General features: G+C 37.6%; 7 protein-coding genes across 12 annotated transcripts in view; 4 read left to right on the top strand and 3 right to left on the bottom strand.

Moving 5' to 3' along the window:
- The window catches only part of Cht10 (Chitinase 10), a 45,695-nt gene extending 44,629 nt beyond the window's left edge, over positions 1-1,066 (bottom strand). Inside the window, exon 1 of the mRNA XM_086841244.1 lies at positions 1,032-1,066. The gene's annotated coding sequence lies outside the window, so the exon portion shown is untranslated. The remainder of the gene's footprint in view (positions 1-1,031) is intronic.
- Positions 1,067-1,276: 210 nt separating this feature from the next.
- Positions 1,277-7,516, top strand: LOC110176568 (protein CNPPD1). The gene is made up of 4 exons (XM_020942959.2): positions 1,277-1,439; positions 1,503-1,799; positions 2,375-2,497; positions 4,287-7,516. Exons 1-4 carry the CDS (start codon positions 1,407-1,409, stop codon positions 5,034-5,036), a joined length of 1,203 nt encoding a protein of 400 aa, XP_020798618.2. The 5' UTR covers positions 1,277-1,406; the 3' UTR covers positions 5,037-7,516.
- On the bottom strand, positions 2,194-10,984 carry LOC110185059 (transmembrane protein 65). Of its 4 annotated transcripts, XM_020953735.2 has the most exons (7): positions 10,833-10,984; positions 10,417-10,726; positions 7,225-7,347; positions 7,062-7,103; positions 6,926-6,993; positions 6,654-6,857; positions 2,194-6,591 (listed from the first exon to the last, which is right to left on the bottom strand). In XM_020953735.2, the coding sequence occupies exons 2-7, from the start codon at positions 10,679-10,681 to the stop codon at positions 6,490-6,492; spliced, it is 804 nt and encodes a 267-aa protein (XP_020809394.1). In that variant the 5' UTR covers positions 10,682-10,726; positions 10,833-10,984; the 3' UTR covers positions 2,194-6,489. The 4 variants fall into 4 exon arrangements, with proteins under 4 accessions (XP_020809394.1, XP_086697374.1, XP_086697373.1 ...); XM_086841248.1 differs by lacking the exon at positions 7,225-7,347; XM_086841247.1 differs by lacking the exon at positions 10,833-10,984 and having other exon boundaries at positions 10,417-10,819.
- Obp28a (Odorant-binding protein 28a) lies at positions 7,535-10,411 on the top strand. Its single transcript, XM_020953737.2, has one exon. It carries the CDS (start codon positions 9,846-9,848, stop codon positions 10,278-10,280), a length of 435 nt encoding a protein of 144 aa, XP_020809396.1. The 5' UTR covers positions 7,535-9,845; the 3' UTR covers positions 10,281-10,411.
- On the top strand, positions 10,954-13,412 carry LOC110185103 (putative cytosolic Fe-S cluster assembly factor GL21135). Of its 2 annotated transcripts, XM_086841245.1 has the most exons (5): positions 10,954-11,611; positions 11,679-11,771; positions 11,843-12,503; positions 12,571-13,197; positions 13,270-13,412. In XM_086841245.1, the coding sequence occupies exons 1-4, from the start codon at positions 11,549-11,551 to the stop codon at positions 13,191-13,193; spliced, it is 1,440 nt and encodes a 479-aa protein (XP_086697371.1). In that variant the 5' UTR covers positions 10,954-11,548; the 3' UTR covers positions 13,194-13,197; positions 13,270-13,412. The 2 variants fall into 2 exon arrangements, with proteins under 2 accessions (XP_086697371.1, XP_020809451.2); XM_020953792.2 differs by lacking the exon at positions 13,270-13,412 and having other exon boundaries at positions 12,571-13,255.
- LOC110185104 (transmembrane protein 53) lies at positions 13,387-14,973 on the top strand. 2 transcript variants are annotated; one of them, XM_086841246.1, is made up of 4 exons: positions 13,387-13,543; positions 13,623-13,980; positions 14,039-14,399; positions 14,459-14,973. In XM_086841246.1, exons 2-4 carry the CDS (start codon positions 13,679-13,681, stop codon positions 14,837-14,839), a joined length of 1,044 nt encoding a protein of 347 aa, XP_086697372.1. In that variant the 5' UTR covers positions 13,387-13,543; positions 13,623-13,678; the 3' UTR covers positions 14,840-14,973. The 2 variants fall into 2 exon arrangements, with proteins under 2 accessions (XP_086697372.1, XP_020809452.2); XM_020953793.2 differs by lacking the exon at positions 13,387-13,543 and having other exon boundaries at positions 13,550-13,980.
- A 1,355-nt stretch (positions 14,974-16,328) lies between these two features.
- Positions 16,329-17,563, bottom strand: LOC110185061 (uncharacterized). The gene is made up of 2 exons (XM_020953738.2): positions 17,100-17,563; positions 16,329-17,037 (listed from the first exon to the last, which is right to left on the bottom strand). The coding sequence occupies exon 2, from the start codon at positions 17,009-17,011 to the stop codon at positions 16,454-16,456; it is 558 nt and encodes a 185-aa protein (XP_020809397.1). The 5' UTR covers positions 17,012-17,037; positions 17,100-17,563; the 3' UTR covers positions 16,329-16,453.
- Positions 17,564-21,584: the final 4,021 nt, after the last annotated feature.

Genomic DNA, 21,584 nt, shown 5'->3' with positions numbered 1-21,584 from the left:
ATTCAATAAATCAAAAAAGCAAAAATCATGATCAAAGTATACTAATGACTATAAATATACGAAAAGACAATTTTGCTATATTTTTTTGCTGATAAGCGGAATAAATATTTGGCCATCGCGTGATTAAGTTCTTTCAGAGAAAGTGCGAAAACTAAGCAAGATCCCCCTCAACAATGAAAAAGCAAACTGTTTAATTTTTAAAATGGTTTAAAATGAGCTGAGTACTATTATAAAAGCAGAAATTGTGACAAAATATAACTTGGGTTTTTCCGTAATAAATATCAGTAAGGAATATAATTTGCCACGGCAAACTGTTTATTATGAAATCAATAAATATAAGAAATTTAATTTTGAAGTAGAATAAGGCCACAGGTACAGAAGACTTGGTCCCGTTGTTGGGAACCATGCATCATGCAGATGATTTATTCTCCAACAGGTCAGCGCTCCGTTCTAAACTTATTACCAGGTTTTTTATCAGAAGATGGTGTGGAAACACTTGATTTGCCACCACCAGATGTGGTCGCTTATAAAGTAAAATAGGAGAAACGAAACGATTACAGAGGTCCCAAATAATTCCCCTAAAATGCCTCAAAACTTTAGAAGATTCCGTTCCGAAACGCCTCCAAAAGATCATAGACACCAGAGGAGGAAATATTTGTTATTAATTTGCAGATTAAACGAAATTTGTATTACATAATGAGAACTAATCTTGTGATTTAACTGTACTTTTGCCACCTATTGAGTTTCTATATTTATACCCTTGAAGGGTATAAATTTCAGTCAGAAGTTTAGACTTTTTTGGTGGCACATGATTGTAATCATTATTTCAACTATAAAAATCAAATTTCCCTCCGCTCGGCATGTCCTTGCAGACATGCAGTACCAAACTAGAACGAATCCTCCGGCGTGCTTAACCGTTGCCCTATCATTGTTTTAATTTGAGCGCTTCTCCGGGCTTGCGCAAAACTTTTTCTTCGCCGAACAAATTGAATATGCTTTTATAACTACTTATACTTATACTTAAATATTACTTGCTGTCAATACTCCAAATTTTGCTCAAAATCCGTTTCAGCAATTAAAGCTCGCTTGTATATGTTGATAGATAAAAGTAAGGTCTTCTTTCTGGGGAACCTACCATGTAGGTCATAGCTTCTGAACACTCTGCAGACAGTTTCGGCGTACACTTGTGAGAATAGGGAATACCCACAATAAGACGGCTTTTCTGTGGCTGCAGGTTTTTAATAGTTATCGATTCTTCTATTAAAATCGATGTTTCTATATATTTTTAAACATCGATCAATTAATAAACTGAATCGATTCTCGTTCACCGCTATCACATTAGTATAAGAGAACAAATTTTATATTCCTCCAAAGGTTCTAAACTTAGGCAATCACATTTCGCCAAAATGGGGCGTAGTAAGTTTGCTTCGCCTAAAAAGGTACCAACATAGAAGGAAAACACATGTTACGGTCAATTAATTTTTATTATTTCTTTTTGTCAGGTAATGCAACACGGAGACTTTATCAATCGGATTCGGAAAACTCTGTACTATGGCGTGGAAACAGCGGACACTGACTTGAAAGTTGTTCCATCCCCCCTCGCAGAGTACGCATCTGAGATATTTTCCGAGCCCCATCGAGGACACTCTTTGCATCGCCTAAGTTGTGTGGCCGCTGGTAAAATTCAGGCAACACCATGTTCCCTAATTATGGCTCTCATTTACCTGGACCGCTTGAACACGATAGATCCGGGCTACAGCTGTCGCATTACTCCCCACGAGCTGTTCGTTGTATCGCTGGTGAGTAGGCATATTTACTATGTATGTCTATACAAAATGTATGTATGTATGTCTTCGTAACCTGTTGATTAATAACCTGGTAGAATAATGCACACTGAGTCACTCAACTAGCGTATGTATTCATGTATTTACACATACATATATGTACATACATACATTTGTAATACACAAAGAGTGCACTGTCGGGACTTTAATCGAAAAGTCAAGACAAATGTGATAATTTAGCTTCTATATAAATACATACATATGTATGTCGTCATTTCGTTCCGCTCATTTGTTCAGCTCTTTTTTTTTCCTTTTTCTTTCATATATTCTTGGAATGAATATTTGAAAAGAAAAAAAAAAAAGCAATGGCTTTAGCGAAGTTATAACAGAAAAGCGGCAAAGGCCTTAGTTTATGTATATGTACATTTATTTATTAATGAAGTATTAGATTCCCAGTATTTACGTATGTGTTTAACTTTATTATAATATAATACATTTTTACTTATTCTTTAACCTGTAAAGAACGCTGTGGACCGCAATTGAACATATTTTAAAATAAAAATTAAAAGTTTTCCGATTAATATTCGCAGATGATTTCAACGAAGTTTTATGCCGGCCACGATGAACGGTTCTTTATTGAGGATTGGGCTAAGGAGGGAAACATGACAGTAGACAGACTGAAGGAAATGGAACTAGAGTTTCTCTCTGCTGTAGTGAGTATTTATAATGGTTCCAAGCTTGAGTACACCTATACATTTTTGAACTAATTTTTAAATTATGAACATTTCTATCGGCAAGTTCTTGCAATCTAAAATTTCATTTTCTGTCAAAGAACACAAAAACCCCTTGTAGGAGAAATGTAAACTATTTATCAGTGTGGACTGCCGTCCACGTATTGACGATGATCACATAAAATTTGCCCTTAACTATATGTATATATACATACATATATTCTTAATCAGCATCAACAGATATAGTCATGTTCGCCTGTTCCACATTCTTTTGGATTTTAAAGATAACTGGTAAAACAACAAATATGCGGACTTACGGTCCGCAAAAAAATAAATAGATTAACTTTTAAAAAGGGGAATATTGACATAGCTTCGTCGACTTTCAACATATGGGCAATTCTCCAGAAAGGTCTACCGCGGCAAAAAACTTGCTTAAAAACTTGTATTTTTAGCATTGTTACATAAAAAATTGGTCAGATTGATCAAGGCTAAAATAATTTTTTCTAAAATAAATATCGAAAAAATCGATGTCAAACATGCGTGAACGCAATTTTTGTTATATTTATAAAAAAAAAGTCATAACAAATGGCATGTTTTGTTTTGATGCCAATTTCTTAAACAAAAGAATTTTGCTTTTACTTTGCTTTCTAATTTCACACAGAGAATGCAAAGAGTCAATATAAAAGGCAAAAGGACATATGCGATCACCAATATTCGTACAGTCTAGTTTAAATTATAGCTTTCTAAAATGTCGCGTGCGACTGGAACTAAAATTTAATTTAAAAAATAACTACTTAATATTTTAAAATCAAACAAAATAAATTATTAAGATAATTCATTGCATAATTCATTAAAAATTATTGTAATACAATTTTTCATCACGTTTCGCTGAAATCAGAGCTTAAACTGGTTTCTTGCAAATGTAACTTCTGTTTTTGTCGCGTGCGAATGCAGTACATTTTACTGAATATCTTGAAAACGAACAAGGGTTCAAAATCGATCTTGGCACCAATTATAGTGCTAACCAAGAGCTATACGTAAAAAATTTTTTTAAATTAAAATAAGTTTGAATACGTACGAATGTCTCATTCGACACCAGAGAATTGCCCATATATGCATATTAATATTTGCTATTTAAAAAAATAATGGTTTAAATATTATAAAAATCTAAGGGCTATATGAGAAGCTAGATAAATCACAAATATGATTTTCGGTATATTTATTTTTAATGAACCGGAATAGATTGATTTGAAATTTTATAATTGGAAACCGCAAGGCTATTCAAGCCGTCATATTCTACATCTAAACACTCGTCTAAGGGCATCTTAAGCATTTTAATCTGACACTGTTTAAAAGATATTTATTAAACAAGATTTTGGTAGGTCTTTTCCAAATTGCAACTTTTTATACTTAGTACCCATTGGGTGCCAGCTTACCGACCCACAAAGAATATATATTCTTAGTCCTGTCTATGTCCGCAGTCAGTTCGAGTATATTAATAACGCTACAAGTTGAAACATCTCTCTTCATATAATGAAAGGTATCGTCTGAAGATTATCTTCGTATCATTCATATAGGTTCAAAAATTTGTAGAATCTGACAGACGAACATTGAAAGATAAACTTGGCTGTTGATGCTAATCAAGAATATATATACATTATAGGTTCAAAAATTACTTCTTCACTGCTTAGCAAACTTCTGGTAAAAATAAAAATGAGTTGCAAGGGTTTAAGTTCGAAGATACTAAACAATTTTTTTTCTTTCTGTTCAGGACTGGAATATATACATTTCTAACGAGGACTTCTTTGCCAAATTGAACAGTGTGGAAAAAACGCTGGCGGAGAGGGAAGGATTACGGCGAGGCTGGCTAACGTACAGTGAGCTAATCCAACTGCTTCCCAGCTTTGAGTGGACGAAATTCCTGGCAAACAGCTTTTCCGTTCTGGCGCTGAGCTATGCAGCAAGTGTGATAACATTAGCGAGTGCTTTTTTTATAGCCAGCCAGGTTCCAGGCACAATGTGGCACCGCCGACCATCTACAGCTTCACCTTCGGTAACCACTCTGACTCTTGGGGACGCAGCGGGTACATCAACGGCTTCAACTTCATCGCAACCGGGATCTGCTAATAATTTTGATAACGTCTCTGATGTTTCGTGCAACGAAAGCTGGCATGCGCTGAACGTTGAAGAGGAATTGTTGAAACACGAACGAGTGTATTGCACCCAGGCAATACCAAATGAGACTGAGTACACGCACCGAATATTCCAATTCTCCGTTCCATATTTACCGTTAAGAAGAAACAATTTCGATAGTGAAATTTTGCAGGACAGTACTCAAAACTACTGGCTCAATATTAAATCACAGTATAGTAGCGATACCTTAAAAGAAAATTTAAATTATTTCATAACTGATAGTAACCGAATCTTGTCGAACTTACGCTGTCAGCAAACAAGAAATGCTTCTATGTTTTGGCAACTGCTTACCGAAGCAATGACTAATTCCTTATTGGTTTTGATTTAAAATAGTTGATCTATTTATATTGTGCATCTTAATACATAAATAAAGGTTCAATGACTCAGCAGTGCAGTTAAATATACTCATTTTTAAAATCATATTTTTTTAAACTGGTCACTTTAAAGCTGATTTAATTTTATGTATTCTGTATGAATAAGCTCTCTAACTGGAAAATTCAAATTTTATTGTTGTCTACTTTTTAGTTCACATGTATTTTCTTATTATACCCTTGCAGGGTATTATAATTTCAGTCAGAAGTTTGCAAAGCAGTGAAGGAGTCATCGCCGACCATGTAAAGTATATATATTCTTGATTAGCATCGACAGCCGAGTCGACCTAGCCACGTCCGTCTGTCCGTTTCTACGCAAACTAGTCTCTCAGTTTTGAAGCTATCTCAATGAAACTTTGCTGTTAGTCTTCTATACACTCTCACTCGTATATGTGTCGGAAGGGGCCAAATCGGACGACTATATCATATAGCTTCCATAGGAACATAGGAAATTTGGGATATAGCCATTTTAAAATCATATCATATTCTACAATTTTGTGTAAAATTTTATGAAAATCGGACTACTATATCATATAGCTACCATAGGAACGATCGAGGAATTAATACAATTAAAAATCATAACATTTTCAGTTTCAAATGATTTTTATCAAATTTGAGATATAGCCATTTTATATTTTTCTACAATTTTGTGTACATTTTATAAAAATCGGACTACTATATCATATAGCTACCATACAAAAGATCGTTAGATATAGGGGAAAATGCAAAACTGTTAATGTAAAACTGTAAATATAATATGTATAGGTTATGGAAATGAAAGCAAACAAACAACTTCATTGTTTTTTAACATAAGTATATATAATTTATATTATATTAATATTTAGTCATTGAAGTTGTATCTGCAAGGGTATATAAATTTCGGCGGGCCGAAGTTAGCTTCCTTTCTTGTCAATTTAAGAGTAAAGCCAATAGGATATGGTTAGAATTGTATAGAGGGCACAAGTTTTTAAGCACGTTTAATAGGCACTTTTCAGTGTAGCTTGGTAAGAGGACAGTCCTTAACTTATTGATTGTTTTTATCTCAATATAAATACATATTTGGTAAACTATTATACATATAAATTAAATTTAAGTGAATTGATTTTCTAAGACTTTGATTATAGTTCTTTATAATTTAGCTTGGCCCATTAGGCGACTCACAAATTTAAAGAGTTAAAATCTAACCAAAAAAAATTTTTTTTTCCCAAATACGTGTTTACGTAATACATGACCAGATCGTAGAACTTTTCATTCAAATTGACGAAAAACCAATAAGAATAAATTATTTAAATTGCATGTTAGGCAATATAAAGTATTTTAAAATAAAACCATCGTCGTCGATTTATGATAACTTAAAATAATGCCGCATCTAATTGGCCAAAATAGCCCAAACCTCTAGCTTTCTTTACTTTAGTCAGTCGCAGCATCTAGCTTCTCTGACGGTTTTTCTTCCATGAACCATAAGGGACACATTCCAAGCAGACATCCCACTGTAATGCCAACAATACGACCCTGGAGGAAAGAGTTTTGTTTTAATTATTAGCTTATTTCGATGGCTCTGCAGTTTGACCTACAATACTGGATGATCGCTTGCTGGACTTCAGCTCGAATTGGGCTGGTGTCAACTTGGGCTGCTTCAGGCCCAATATCTGGCAGCCGTTTTCAACATAGGTGGCCATAGTGATGCCTAGAATATCGCTTATGGTGTTACCAAGGCCAGCTGCCGCCATTGTTGACAGCGTTATAAAGTGACCCAAATAGTATTCAATGTATTCGCCCTAAGAAAGCAAACGTTTGTTTAAAATTATATCTTAGTGTAATCTAATTATAATTAGAGCATACATACCGCCATTATCATGATAAAGTTATCAAGAAACCCGAAAGCGATAAAGGGAACAGCATTCACAAAAAATACTAACAAAAGTTATTGTCGAAGTAAATATGTATTTATTAATGAAATCCTTATTTGACATGTTACTTACTACTGTATAACTGGCTAGCTGTGGGAGCTGCTGCAGATTCGACTGGGAACAAGAGAAAAGTATGCATTTAATGAAGAGCAAATATTGTAGTGTAATTTGTCTCATTAGAAAACATTTTTGCAGAGGGCTTTGGGTTAAGTATTTGCTGATTCTCAGTCATTACCCATTTTTCTTCTCAGCCAATCATCGGGCACAGCACAAAATGTCCCGGCAATAACCTGACCCAACGCGGGCTTGTTTGATAGTCGTCCGAAGCGAGTGCGCCAACTGCCAACGGCCAACTGACCTAAGAAAACCACGACGATGGTTTGATGTATGATGATTGTGGTTCAGACAGGAGTGTTTGTTGTTCCAGTGTGGTTATTGTTTATCATTAGTGTACAGCGATGTAATCAAAATTAAGTGGGAAAAATGTAATCATTAAATTAATCAATAAATGTGTTAAAACATACAAATGCGATAAAATGTTTTTTTTTTTCTTTTAAATTCCCATCTAGGACAGCAAGAATAATTATTTGGCCACCTTGTCTGAAAACTGATTAGCACCTTCTATGGGTGTGGTCACAGATAGTAATCTCTAGTACTGCAGTTTGATACCCGCCCAACGCCGTAAGTAGATCAAGTAGAAATATTTGCAAAGAGAAGCAGCCGAACACCAGCACCTGGAGGTGGCGGTGACTACTAATGCAGTATTAGGTACTACTAGTAGACACTACTCATGATGAGCAAATTAGGCCCGTTCCGACATATCCTACCTGCAATATATAGAAGAATATCCAAAAAAGTTCTATACAGTTTCTAAAATTGAGAGACTAGACGGATATGACAACTCGGCTGTTGTAACTTATCAAGAATATTTATACTTTTTAATGTCACTATATGTCTCCATGCACACTTTTGACTAAAATTAAATTATTTTTGCGGAATTCAAGTTCAACTTAAGATTTTTTGGTCGTAATAAGAGATAAGCCAATCAAAAGGTAGAATACTAGGGGACATTTATACATACAAGGGTTTTTTTTTTCAAAGTCGATTGGTTCAGGTGAAATAAGAGAGAAAGTGGAAAATAATTCAATTGGAACTCTTCCTGGCATTATAATTGTACTAAAAGATAGAACACAGGGAAGAAGGCACTTTGTATAGTATATACAATTGTTAAATACATACATATTTAGTGTTAAGCATCAACACCCGATTTGATCTAACCATCTTTGTCTATCAGTGTCTACGCAAACTATTTACTTAGTTTTGGAATATATTGAATAAAACATGTCAGATAATTTTCATAACTACATATACATATGTGTTAAAATCGTTAGAAGACGTTTTACTATAATTCAACAATAACAAATTTTGTCAAAACAAAGTAATTAGCATTTTTAATGCTTTCCGTTCGAAAAATATTTGCACACAATGTGATGATAACAAATCATATCTGTTGCAGGCAATCGAAGATTATTTTAAAATTTTCTCACGCCTATTTCACAATTATAATAAAACCGAAACGCTGCTATAACAATAAATTTTTGTGTAGTTTTGGGTTTAATAAATAATGATAAATAAATCCTTTGCAGATTGAAGAATAATATAAAATGGCTATATCTCAAATTTAGTGAAAATATGTTGAAAAATAAAAAGATATAATTTTTTTTTTTTGGAAAAATTTTCCGATCGTACCTTTGTCAGCTATATGATATAGTCGTCCGATCCGGTCCGTTCCGACATATATAAGAGTGAGAGTATATATAAGACTAACTGTAAAATTTCATTCAGATAGTTTCAAAACTGAGGGACAAGTTTGCGTAGAAACGGACATGGCGAGATTGACACGGCTGTTGATGCTGATCAAGAATAAATGTACATATGTATATACTTTAAATGGTCGGACTCCTTCACTGCGTTGCAAACTTCTGACTGCAATTATAATACCCTGGAAGGGTATAAAAATAATTATTGGATCTGGTGCAGTCGTTTTTTGAATGTTTAAGTAAAATCATATAATAAACATTTTGTTTGTTAAACATTAAAGTTAAAATGTTAATCAAAACCCTAAAAAAAGGCAGGGGCATACTTGCTTTGCGGAGACGACTAAGGTCGTTAGTTTGAACTGATCCGCAGGTCCTTTCACATCGTGGGTTCGAACCGAACCGCCGGTCATTTATAATTATATTACTATTATAATTTATTAAAACCCATGTTAAAGAAAGGAGAAAAAAGTGGTCATAACCACACTAACTCCAAACATTCTAATATACATATTTGTGAAGATTATATAAAAACTAACAAAAAAGAAGTTAACAAATAATTTAATCAGATTCGTTTGCGTCACTAAAGCATCTAGCAGCCTTATAAATAAAGACTTACATGCAGAATCCGTGCAAAAACGAATCGGTTGATGAATTTCATCAAAAAAATATATTTATTATAGAGCCGGAAACGATCCTACACTGTATATAATTTTTTTCAGAACCCACCCACACTGTGTGGTGCAATATCATATGAATATCCATATGTACGTATTCACATACATGCGTGTTTGTTGGGGGCGGTTCTTGTATTACTTCAAGTTTGTCAGCCGATGGAGTTTGAAATGGAGAAAAAAAAATAATACAAATAAAAAAACAATCGCGGTCATGGCAATTAATCTCACAATGTTAATTTTTGAAAAAGGCCATACTATATTATTTCACAGCCCAGCGAGTATACGAATCGGCTATAAAAGCTTGAGCACCCCATTTGGAGAGGTCAAGTTTAGTCGAATTGTGGAAGCATAAGCCTAGCAACATGCAACGGTTACCGATAATTTTCTTAGCAGTCTTGCTTCTTAGCGTCGCCATTTTAGTGCGCGGCTTCGACGAAAAGGAAGCCATGGCCAAGCTAATGGAGTCTGCCGAGTCCTGTTTGGGCCAAGTCGGTGCTGCTCAAAGCGATTTGCAGGACCTGGTTAAGAAACAACCTGCATCCACCTATCAAGGCAAGTGCCTGAGGGCATGTGTAATGAAGAGTTTTGGGCTACTCGACTCCAGCGGCAAGCTGGATATCGAGGCCGGCCACGAGAAAGCAAAACAGTATACAGGGGATGATCCCACCAAGCTTAAAATCGCCCTCGAAATTGGCGACACTTGTGCTGCCATCAGTGTGCCGGAGGATCACTGCGAGGCCGCAGAGGCCTACGGCATTTGCTTTAAAAGCGAGGCCACCAAACATGGACTAATGTAGACCGACCTGCAGCCCCCAACCTGGATCAGCGCTGGTCCACTCCCAAGCCACGCACGTACTACGTATGTGCTACAGTTTATAAGATTGTTCAAAATGAGTTGTTAAGTGAATTAAAGGCATTCCAAAAATTACTCACTCTCGTATAGTTTCTTCTCCTTATCGGCTTCCATCTTTCCCAGTGCACAACGGAGATTGCTGCGTTCTTCTTCGTCCAAGTTACACAGCAACTCCATAGCCCGCTCCGTTGACAGGTGCGTGCTAAACTTTGAGTAGTTTCTATGTGCGGGCGTGTAGTCGGAGAATGACGACAGGAACAACAACTGCGACCTAAATCTTGAAGATATCATCGAGGTCTCCCTGTAGCGCATTAGTTGTCTCAACGCAGCATAATATTGTCGCATTTTAATTTCGTGACGTCAAACACAAACGACAACCTTGCAGAGGGGCTATTTAACAGTATACAATTTTATGTATCGAGACGTCGTTTGGTGATGTGTTGAAAGTAAACAGCTGATTAAGTGAGGTGTACTAGGTGAAAAATAAATAATTCACCTTCGCGCCCTTTTTAAAACGAAAAATAATTAAATATGGCTGAGTTTTTTGTGTTTTTTTATTAGTTTATAATTTTTAAGCGTTTTCTATAAAATTCCGTGAAACTAGCACCTGTTTGCTTATCTTTCAAATATACACCAAGTTATCGATTCAATTTATTCGATATGTCAAGATATCGAATAGAATTGACTTAACTTTTTATCCGATACTTGTAGTATTTTTAGATCGTCAGTCTAAACTGTCGTTAGATTGCAGTTGAAAAAATCGCTTTGATTGATTATTTTGTTTTTTGGAACATTAAAACATCGATATATCGACAGCACCTTGTCAAATCTCAAAACGACAAATTTCAAACGATTAATGTCTAGGCTATTAGATTCCTGTGGCTTACAGTAGTCTCTGGGGATTTTACCTGTCATGTATCACTCACAAATTGCTCGCTTCTTAGTATCCTGCCGAATAAAAACCGAGCAATTACCAATTCTAGTATATTTTGATATTAAGTTTTCCACTTGAAACATTATTTCAACGATCTTAGTATAATACTAAAACTAATGCCCACCGGTTTGAACAGGGTATAAGCGATCCAATGGCTTAAGTTTAAAAATCGATACCCTTTACAATAGAAGGCCCTACAATTAGAAAAATCGCCTAGACGGCATCACTGATTTAATAACTCAATTTTGTTTTTATATAAATTATTTTAAAAACTTATTATGTCCAGGTTTAGTGGTGCACTACAGCTGACAGATATAGACGACTTTATTACTCCCTCTCAGGTTAAGTACACTAGTGATTAGAGTGTAAGTCGGTTATTTGTATCTAATGACCCCGTCTCTATCACAGGAATGTATAAAGCCAGTGACAATAGATAAGACAAAATCAAAAACTGGGGCTAAAATCACAGTGGAAGGAAATGGTTATTATGAGAAAACTGAGGTTGGTCGGTGGTAACGCTAGCCGCTTAATCTAATTATATATTTTTATAATGGTTACCTTATGTATTTTAGAGCGGCAAGAAAAAACTTCAGAAGTTAGAAATTACACTTCAGGACTGTTTGGCATGCTCTGGCTGCATAACATCTGCCGAGGGTGTGCTAATTACGCAGCAAAGCCAGGAGGAACTGCTCAAGGTGCTAAGGGAAAATACCAAACTGAAAACAATTGATGGCGCCAGCGAAAAGGTACAAACAGTCGTTTTCACCATATCTACGCAACCCATTTTAAGCTTGGCAAATCGTTATCAAATCGGAGCAGAGGAAGCTGCACGGTACCTGTCCGGCTATTTCCGAAGTTTAGGTGCCGACTATGTGTTGTCCACCAAAGTAGCCGACGATCTGGCGTTGCTTGAATGCCGGCAGGAGTTCGTAGAGCGTTACCGCGACAATGAAAATCTGACAATGCTGAGCTCTTCGTGCCCGGGTTGGGTGTGTTATGCGGAGAAGACACACGGCAACTTCATACTGCCACATTTATCTTCAACCCGGTCACCGCAACAGATAATGGGTGTTTTAGTAAAGCAGTATCTGGCCGAGAAGCTGAATGTTGCTGGGTCCCGCATTTACCATGTGACCGTGATGCCCTGTTACGACAAGAAGCTAGAGGCTTCACGAAAGGATTTCTTCAGCGAGGTGAATGCGTCTCGAGACGTTGACTTTGTAATTACTTCAGGTAGGAACTAAGATGTAACTCTTGTGTAATTTTATCTCAGATTTATATACAAAATCATGTTATACAGTTGAGATTGAACAGATGTTGACAGAGGATGAGCACTCTTTGTCGCAGCACGAGGCGGCAGATCTGGATTGGCCTTGGTCTGATAAGACGCCTGACTCCATGGTATGGGCGCATGAGTCGACGCTTTCTGGTGGTTACGCCGAACACATATTTAAATATGCTGCAAGCGAGCTCTTTAATGAAGACATGCCGTCCGGAGATATAGAATTAAAACCGGTCAGGAATCGTGACTTCTTTGAGATTGTTCTTGAGAGAGATGGCAAAGCCGTGCTGAAGTTTGCCATTGCTAACGGTTTTCGCAATATTCAGAATTTGGTACAAAAATTGAAGCGTGGTAAAGGAAGCAATTATAATTTTGTAGAGGTTATGGCTTGCCCTTCCGGCTGCATTAACGGTGGTGCTCAGGTCCGACCAACCACTGGACAGCATGTGCGGGAGCTAACTCAAGAGCTCAGGCAATTTTATAATAAGCTGCCTCGCTCCGTTCCCGATAATGACGTGTCAAAGCATGTATACAGCAACTTTCTGGACGGCGGTGCCCACACAGACAAATGTCACGAGCTGCTACACACTAGCTATCATGCTGTCGAGAAACTCGGTACAGCTCTAAATATTAAGTGGTGATAATGTAATCTATTTTCAACGTTATTTTGAAGTTTATTATATAAAATGTTTTCTGCCCTTTATGATTCTGCGGTAGTCAGTGTAACGCATGATTTTGTGGAGGGAAATCATCATTGCGCATGTCCAACCTATTTGAGAGCACTTGCGATTGGAAGCGGCAGCCGCAACGGCTGATTCCACTGGAATGCGGCTTGTTTCTTCCTGCTGCTTCTAACTGCAGAAGGAGCACTTCTGGCCTGATTGAAAAATCAATCGTTTGAAATAAGTTTCCTTAAAAACAAAGTTATATTCGTTGACATTTGTTGTTAAAAAGAGTCAGAGGTGGTCATAAAAAAAATAAAAATAAACAGGTAGGGCTCATTGTAGGCTTTGCGTAGCTAATCCGAAATTTTATAACATTTAAATTTCATATTTATTTCTTGTAATAAGATTTAATTGCTCAATTGTAGTACACACTACGATTGTAGGACTATTTGGATGTCGAGATGCCATCCCCGTCATCACATCCGTATGGCCTGACAGTGGACGATATAGCCAATCAATATGGAGCAGCAACTGCCACTATACACAACTCTGAAGCCCGGCAGGCGCCAGCCGCACGGCGGCCCCTTCCAGATCGGGAGTACGCCTTGGAGTACTTCATTAAGTTTCCGAAGAGCTGTGTTGAGAACGACTTGGGGTTGGCCGACGCCAACGAAGATAACGTACCAATTGTAATACTGCTAGGCTGGGCGGGCTGCAAGGATCGATATCTAATGAAGTATTCAAAAATTTATGAGGATAGAGGGTAAGTCCAAGGACTCATCGGCTGCTCCACATACTCATATTACTCAATAATGTGTTAGCCTGATAACAGTGCGGTATACTGCACCAGTGGACACATTGTTTTGGAAGCGCTCTGAAATGGTACCTATCGGAGAAAAGATTCTTAAGCTCATTCAGGATATGAACTTCGATGCCCATCCCCTGATTTTTCATATATTTTCAAACGGTGGTGCCTACCTATACCAACACATAAACCTAGCCATGATCAATCACAAGTCTCCTTTAGAGGTCCGAGGTGTGATTTTCGACTCGGCACCAGGCGAGCGTCGAATGTTGGGCCTATACCGTGCTATCATAGCCATATACGGACGGGAGAAGCGCTGCAATTGCCTCACTGCGTTGGCCATCACTCTTACTTTGAGCATTATGTGGTTTGTGGAGGTGGGTGTTAATAAATACCGACATTATAAAAGCTTTTCCCATAATCTATTATTCATCAGGAATCCTATGCGGCATTCAAGAATCTGTTCGTGCACTCGTCTCCGATCCATCCCAGTCCGTTTTGCGAACTGAAAAACGAGAGCAACAAGTTTCCACAGATGTTTTTGTATTCCAAGGGCGACGACGTTATCCCTTACCGAGATGTGGAAAATTTTATTCGACTTAGGCGCGAACAAGGAATCGAGGTATCAGCGGTGTGCTTTGAAGATGCCGAACATGTTAAGATATACACTAAGTATCCAAAACAATACATTCAGTGTGTCTGTAACTTTATCAAGAATTGTATGGCCATACCTTATCCCCTGAAGGTGCTACCTGATTCTAAGGCCAGCTTATCGTCCTCAGTAAATCAAAATCGCACAAATTTGAAGTATGATTAAATGGAACTGTCAAAATACTCAAACGAACATAAAAGTAAAGCTTTCAAGCAATGTCACTATGGGAATTTCCAAACGCTTTATTGTAGAATATAATTTAAGAGCTCTTTCAATAAAAAAAAAAATAAAATAACAAATAATATATATATATATATATATATATATTTGAAAATTTGGAAAACAGTAAGCCAGCGACATTGTTTAGGGGTCATATCTAGTGGTAAAGCAAAAAAATTGTATACAATTTTAATTGTATTGTATAGCGATCACCAATAGATTCAGGACACATATCACAACTGCTGAATGCTGTAAGTTTTTTACAAAGTTTTCTCCCCTAAAGCCACGTGAAGGAAACCATTCTCCAAATCCATCTCGGTAAAATATATTTGTATATGTATATCACTTTTTGCAGCTTTTCTACCACGTCGTCGATTACAGTCTTTTTGTTTACCAGTACAAGGCGAGTGCTGTTTAAATTACTTCTACAAAATACATCCACACTTCCTTTTATACTGGGGAGGAACCTAGGGATGAGTATTTCTATTAACATTTTAAATATACAACTGGTTTGGTTCCTCACAACTTTTCTCCTACAGCGGGAGAAAATATTGGTATAAATATTCATTAAGCATTAAAACTCCATATAAAAGTGTAGCGAAAAGAAAAACTACTTTCTAATTTTTCGCTCGAGCGGGTACTAACGTACGAAAAATGTTCCAAGCAAAAAATTTAAAGCGTTGGCATTCTGAACTAAATAAATAAATCAAAACTATTTTTAAAGCCAAGATGGACGGAGAGTAAAAAATAAACACATTGCTCGCATGGAGCGGTTCTGTAGGCGGCAAGAGAAGGTTGAAATAAGTAAATGCCGTAATGACAACTTCCATAATATGAGTTTTTTCAAATTCGAAAATATTCGGTTGGCACCTGTTATTTGTCTTAGATCTTTAGCGAATACATTAATAAATATTTGAATTAATATTAATTTCACTTAATAAAGTTTACCAAAAAACAGCTGGCTTTAGCTGTCAGTGTGACCCTTTTGGTGCATTTTCTTAAATTTTTTTTGTCCCACTGGTTACCAAGCGAAATATATAGGCATATTCTTCAAGCGGATTTATCCTACATATGTTAGTAACTGGCTTAACACAATATTATAATTGTCAAACCTTACGATTCCCTTAATATTACCACTATGCGTCACGAAAATGTGTTTGAGAATTCCTTGCAGTTTAAGGTTCCAACGTTACTTTCATCTATTTTATAAGTGCATATGTACATATTTAATCCGTATCAGTTGTTTGGTCATGTCCGATACATAATGAATTTTTTAATTTTGAAGAAGATATTTTTGATATTTTATTTAAAAATTAAGATTTCCTTTTTTTTTATTATTTATTAACTATCATATTGAGATTATTGTGCAAAAATACAGCCGGCGGATACAGCCTAGCTGGTACATGTACAATCAGTGAGACTTAAAGGAACACAGTTTAGGGAACACATAAAGCGCATTTGCATTTCGGATTATATTTAGTAATCTCGCAACAAGATTTTCTTTAGGCAGGGGAAATACGGAATGCATCTATGAAAGGATGTTGCGTATTACGCAACTTTCTAATACAAACTGGTCTTCTTCATAATGCGCAGGAACTCTTCCTGATTAACCTCGCCATCGTTATCCAAATCGGCTTCGTCAATCATCTCTCGCAGCTCTTCATCTGAAAGCGTCTCGCCCAGTTCCCGGGCCACACGCTTTAGATTCTTAAACGAAATTTTGCCAGTCTCGTCGTCGTCGAACAGCCGAAAAGCTTTCAATATTTCTTCTTTCGTGTCTTTTTCAGCCATTTTCGTAGTCATTAAGTGAAGAAAGTCATTGAAGGCAATGCGCCCACTGCCGTCTTTGTCTATTTCGGCGATCATTCGTTTAATTTCTTCCTTCTTGGGTTCGAAACCGAGGGCACGGATAGCCACCTTAAGCTCCTTGACCTCGATATAGCCGCTGCATTCGTTGTCGAACAAATCGAAGGCCTCCTTAATATCAGATTTTTGAGTTTCAGAAAGCTCAAACTTGGGTCCCGATTTCTTCCGGCCCTGTTGGGTACCTCGCTTGATGCTGGCTGGTGCCACTGACGATCCATTTGCCATGCAGGCAACATTCGTGGATGGCTCCATTTGTACAACTGACTATGTCTGGTGTCCTATTAAATATAAAAGAAAATAATTTGTATTTCTTTTAACAGTCTATAACTTTTTAACTTACGATACGTAAACTTATCGTCACGTCACCAAATATGTACGCCGACTCTGGCCAAAATGTCTTGCGTATCCTTGGTATTGTGGTAACAATGGGGTGGTGGCCAATGGCTTAAGTGGTGTTGGTCTTTACTCAATTGTTTGCCCGTTATAAATAAACTGCAATACCAGTTTCCTGCGATTTGATCGTCGCTACTGGTTTCAAGAAATTTGTTTACGATTTACTAATAACAATATGTGTACTTTTTTGTGCGCAAGGTAGTCGCCCTAGCCAAAATTGTAGAGCAGGCTAAATCTAGGAGCATTGCCAAATAAAACTATCGGAGTTGTGGATTCTTAATACTGCAGGACTAGAAAGTTACATGAATTGTCCTTTTGACTCTTAATAATGCAAATAATCGTTCAATGTTTTATAGAGATGGATAAACATAGTAGAGGTAGAGAAACATCGATGCGAACATCGATGACATTGATGTTTTCGAAACATCGGCAACATCGATGTTTTTCTAATACTTCTGAGTTCCCGCTTCATCGTGCGAATATCAAGGAGTTTTCAGCTGGAAACTTATAAGTGAGCGTCGCACGCGACTATCATCATATCTTGAAGAACTATTATTTTCTTTGGACCATGTATATATTGAAACATTGATATGAAATTTGTTTTTGCTTTTAGTTTTTATTTACAAACTAAGGATAGGACAATATACCAAAGAAGTGAAACACAAATATCATGAATAGTGTCTTTTTAATTTGTTTTTCGTTTTTTTATTTTTTTAATAAATCATTAATAAAATGGATATTTTATGTTGAAAATTTGACTTTTAATTTTTAAACATTACAAATTAAAATAAAGTTAAAATACACTAAAATAACTGCCAATTTTTTTTATTTAAAACATCGATGATTTTCGCCGACTATTGACAATTTCGCGACTATTGACTTTTATTTACAACATCGCTAACTATGTAAAATAAAATGTAGGACTTATTTATGTATGTTAGTTTATTAATTATTTTATTCAAAGCGAAAAAATATTATTTTATATTCAAACACAAAACTCAGTCGAAAGACAAGGTGCATTTGTGCATTTTCCTATATAAAGATTATTTTTTATTTTTCTGCTTAACGTTCATGATACATTATGGCGTCGTAAAAATATTCTTTTAAAACCAATCGTTATCGTCCGGCTCCCGCCAACATTCATTTGATTTTGCTTATAAAATAACAAAAAATGTTTAAATGTACAAATTAGTGTTATTCATATAATGAATGCGGAACTGCCGTCGGCAAAGCAAGCTTCACTGGCAGTTGTAGGTGGTCACAGGGGGGGGTGGACGTCAGGCTCACTGTTGGCTGCTGGCCGGTTGGCCTTAGATCTCCCAATGATGAATTAGGAAGATTATGTTGGGAGGGTAACTTCCCTCCTTTTACCCGCTGGCCTAGGGACTCAGACAGGTGATGAATAATAAGGTTTTAACGACAGCTTGTCGGAGTTGAGTTTGTGAGCAGTGGCTCTTTATTGAATGAATGTCAAATTAGAGCTGAATATAAAGAATATACTTATAAAATATGCAGTGTCTGCCGTCTGTGCACGAGCATCCGGCCCATTGCTGTGTCAGCAGTTTGGCCGGAGCGTTATTATAATGTTGACTATGGTCAACGAATCAGGTCTGGCTGACCACAGTTAACTACTCCCCCCTCTAAGTTAAGTCCGCCCTCGGCCGTCTGTAATCTGCCTAATTTGACCTGCGGATTTCCTTGCCTTAGTAAAATGGGAAATTTTATGATAAAATGTAAAATGTTAACGGACAGCAGAATTTTTACAGACGAGGCGGACAAAAGATCCCCTATAGGTGTGTCGGTGGGTTCCTCAAGCCAAACTGTTTTTAAGTCTTCATGATCTAAAATGTTCGGACTAACAATATTAATTTTTGCTAGGGTTATTGCGAGCATTACATTTTGTAATTCCGTCATCAACATGCGGTTTCTAGCAAGCAGTGTCTCGTATAAATGTCCAGTGTCTACTTGTGAGTTTTAAGCTGATCTCAAGATTGAGTTGACGGTATAGGTAAGCTGATTAATTTGGTTTTGGACTTTAGAATTTTTTTTTGAATCTGTCATTGCTTGACTCGAATAACTTCAGTGCAGAAAATCTGATTTTCTCTAGGTCACTGGCATCCGGTGTCCCTGCTACGACCTTTAGCATTGATCCTATGAAATCCAAGGTCCTAGCTACTCTGTGATGAACTCTAACAAGTCCTGGAGGTGTACGGTGTCCACGCTCAGAAGCTTCTTCAAGCGGAAAAATGTCGATCATGTTATTTGTCTCCTCTATTACGCGCCCATATTCTGAGAGGTTTGCTGTATGTGTGACGTAAGCGAACTCCTCCCATACTAGGATTTCACCATCCACGATGGGGATGCACCTGGCCTGCGAATAATAAGTAACGTTGGCCGACGCCAAGGACAGGAATATGCATAGTGTTGGTCCGATCCTGTGAAATTAAACTTTAGCTATTTTAATGCTTATAGAGGGTTTTCCAACCATCAATAAAATGAACTTAAATCAAACTATGCCAGTGGCTATAAACCTTGAAGTGGCTTGAAGGTGTAATAAACTAATGAATAAAAAACATAAAGGACATTGTTGGTTGCATCATTTAAGATTGTCCTTGTGGACCAACCTCCCCTTAATGAGGACCGTGGTCCCCAGGTCCGCTTCTACGGCTCTCTCCTCACACAAGGGTGTGAGTTTATTTTCCAGCCTTCTGTTGGACTTTACCAACACCTTTTCGCCGACTTCGAATACTCTGCATTGTCGGGAGGCATTTTCCCTGGTCCTGAGCGTGTAATGATCTTATTCCGGACCTCCGTCTGTGGGTCATCGTGCTCTTGCACGATGTCCACTGGTCGTTTGTCAACGACAGAGTGAATTGACTTATTATATTTGGCGGTTGTCAATAGAATAATTTCCACAGTATCAGTTATCCCCTTGTCGATCTTTAAGCACCGAGCAAGCTCCAAGAGGGTGCTATGAAAGCGCTCCACTTGCCCATTTGAGACGCTATGGAGTGCCGGTGCATTTGCAATGCTAACGCCAAAATGGTTGTCAAGAATGGCTGAGATAGTATGTGAGTTTAACGAAGGTTCGTTATCGCAATAGACTACTCTAGCCCTAGGGAAAAAATTCACGATTTGTAGTATGGCTGGTTTAAGATCTTCGATTGTCCTAGAGTGTACATGTTGCACAACTGCGAACTTCGAAAACTTGTCGATGCAAGTGAGGAAGTATTTTTTGTCCGTGGAAAAAATATCGATATGCAGCAATTCTCCCACATGAGAGAGGATCGGAGTCTCGCCTAGCTCAAGTTTTTTTGGGTGCCTATCGTACTTGGCTTTCGCACATGTTTTGCAGCTTGCTACGATTTCGGTAGCTAACTTGGCCATCTTTGGAAAATAGTACTCGGAGAGTACCTGCTTAACATTTTCTTGGGCCGATCTGTGAGCCCTATTGTGCTCGACGGTGAGTATTTCCCGTCTCTCAGGAACTGCAAAAATATCCGTTACACGGTTTTTGCAGTGCCAAAATTTGGTGGCTGGAAATTGCCGAACCAATTGGTCCTGTATCATTGCCAGCGTGTGCAAGTCACAATGAATGGCGTTTACGACCTTAGGAACGATTATGTCTGCGAGTTCATCAATTAATGACTCTTTGCAGGAGAAGTTAATCGCATGCTGTCTCTTGTTTCCAAAGAGGACGAAGCTGCGTGTTAACGGAAAGCCTGCCTCCTCCAGAGTTATCTGGTTCTGGAAGCAATTCAGGGGCTTATCCATCGTTTCGATTGTGTGTGTCAAGGAGAGCTCGCTGTGAATGGTGGCTGCACACGATTGAGCTTCTTGCTCCACCATGACGTTAAGTTGTTGCCGTGACAATGCATCGGCAACCAGATTTTCCTTGCCGGGTTTGTAGAAAATCCGCGCCCCTGACTCATCAATGCGCTCTTTCCACCTTTCAATCTTTGCATTCGGATTGGATTCCGATACTGCAAAGGTTAGAGGCTGGTGGTCGGTAAAGATGTTGATATCTTTAACCGCGTTCATATAATGTCGTAGCTTGGCCAATGCCCAGATTATGGCTAAGAGTTCCCTCTCGTTGGTGGCGTAGTTAACCTCCCTGTCTTTCAATGTCCTTGAGATCATTGTTATTGGGCGTCCCTCTTGGGACAATACTGCGCCAATGCCATGGGCCGAGGCATCTGTCGTTAGATCAAATGCCTTTTTGTAGTCGGGGTACCTTAGCATCACGTCGTCGGATGCCAAGATATTTCGTAGTTTCTGGAACGCTTGTTGTTGCGCCTCAGAGAACTGAACCGGAATGTTTCGTGACCTGTGTCTACTAACTGTTCCGTTTTCCCATTTCAGGATGTCCGATATAGGCCTCGCTATCGCTGCGAAGTCCGAAATTCTTTTATGGCCTTTACCTTCTCTGGGT

This window comes from Drosophila serrata, unplaced genomic scaffold (genome assembly GCF_035046125.1).
Source record: "Drosophila serrata isolate PLE 108 unplaced genomic scaffold, ASM3504612v1 contig_112, whole genome shotgun sequence".
Lineage (NCBI taxonomy): Eukaryota > Metazoa > Arthropoda > Insecta > Diptera > Drosophilidae > Drosophila > Drosophila serrata.
Note: the sequence above shows the minus strand (reverse complement) of the source record. Positions and strands in the feature narration are given on the sequence as shown.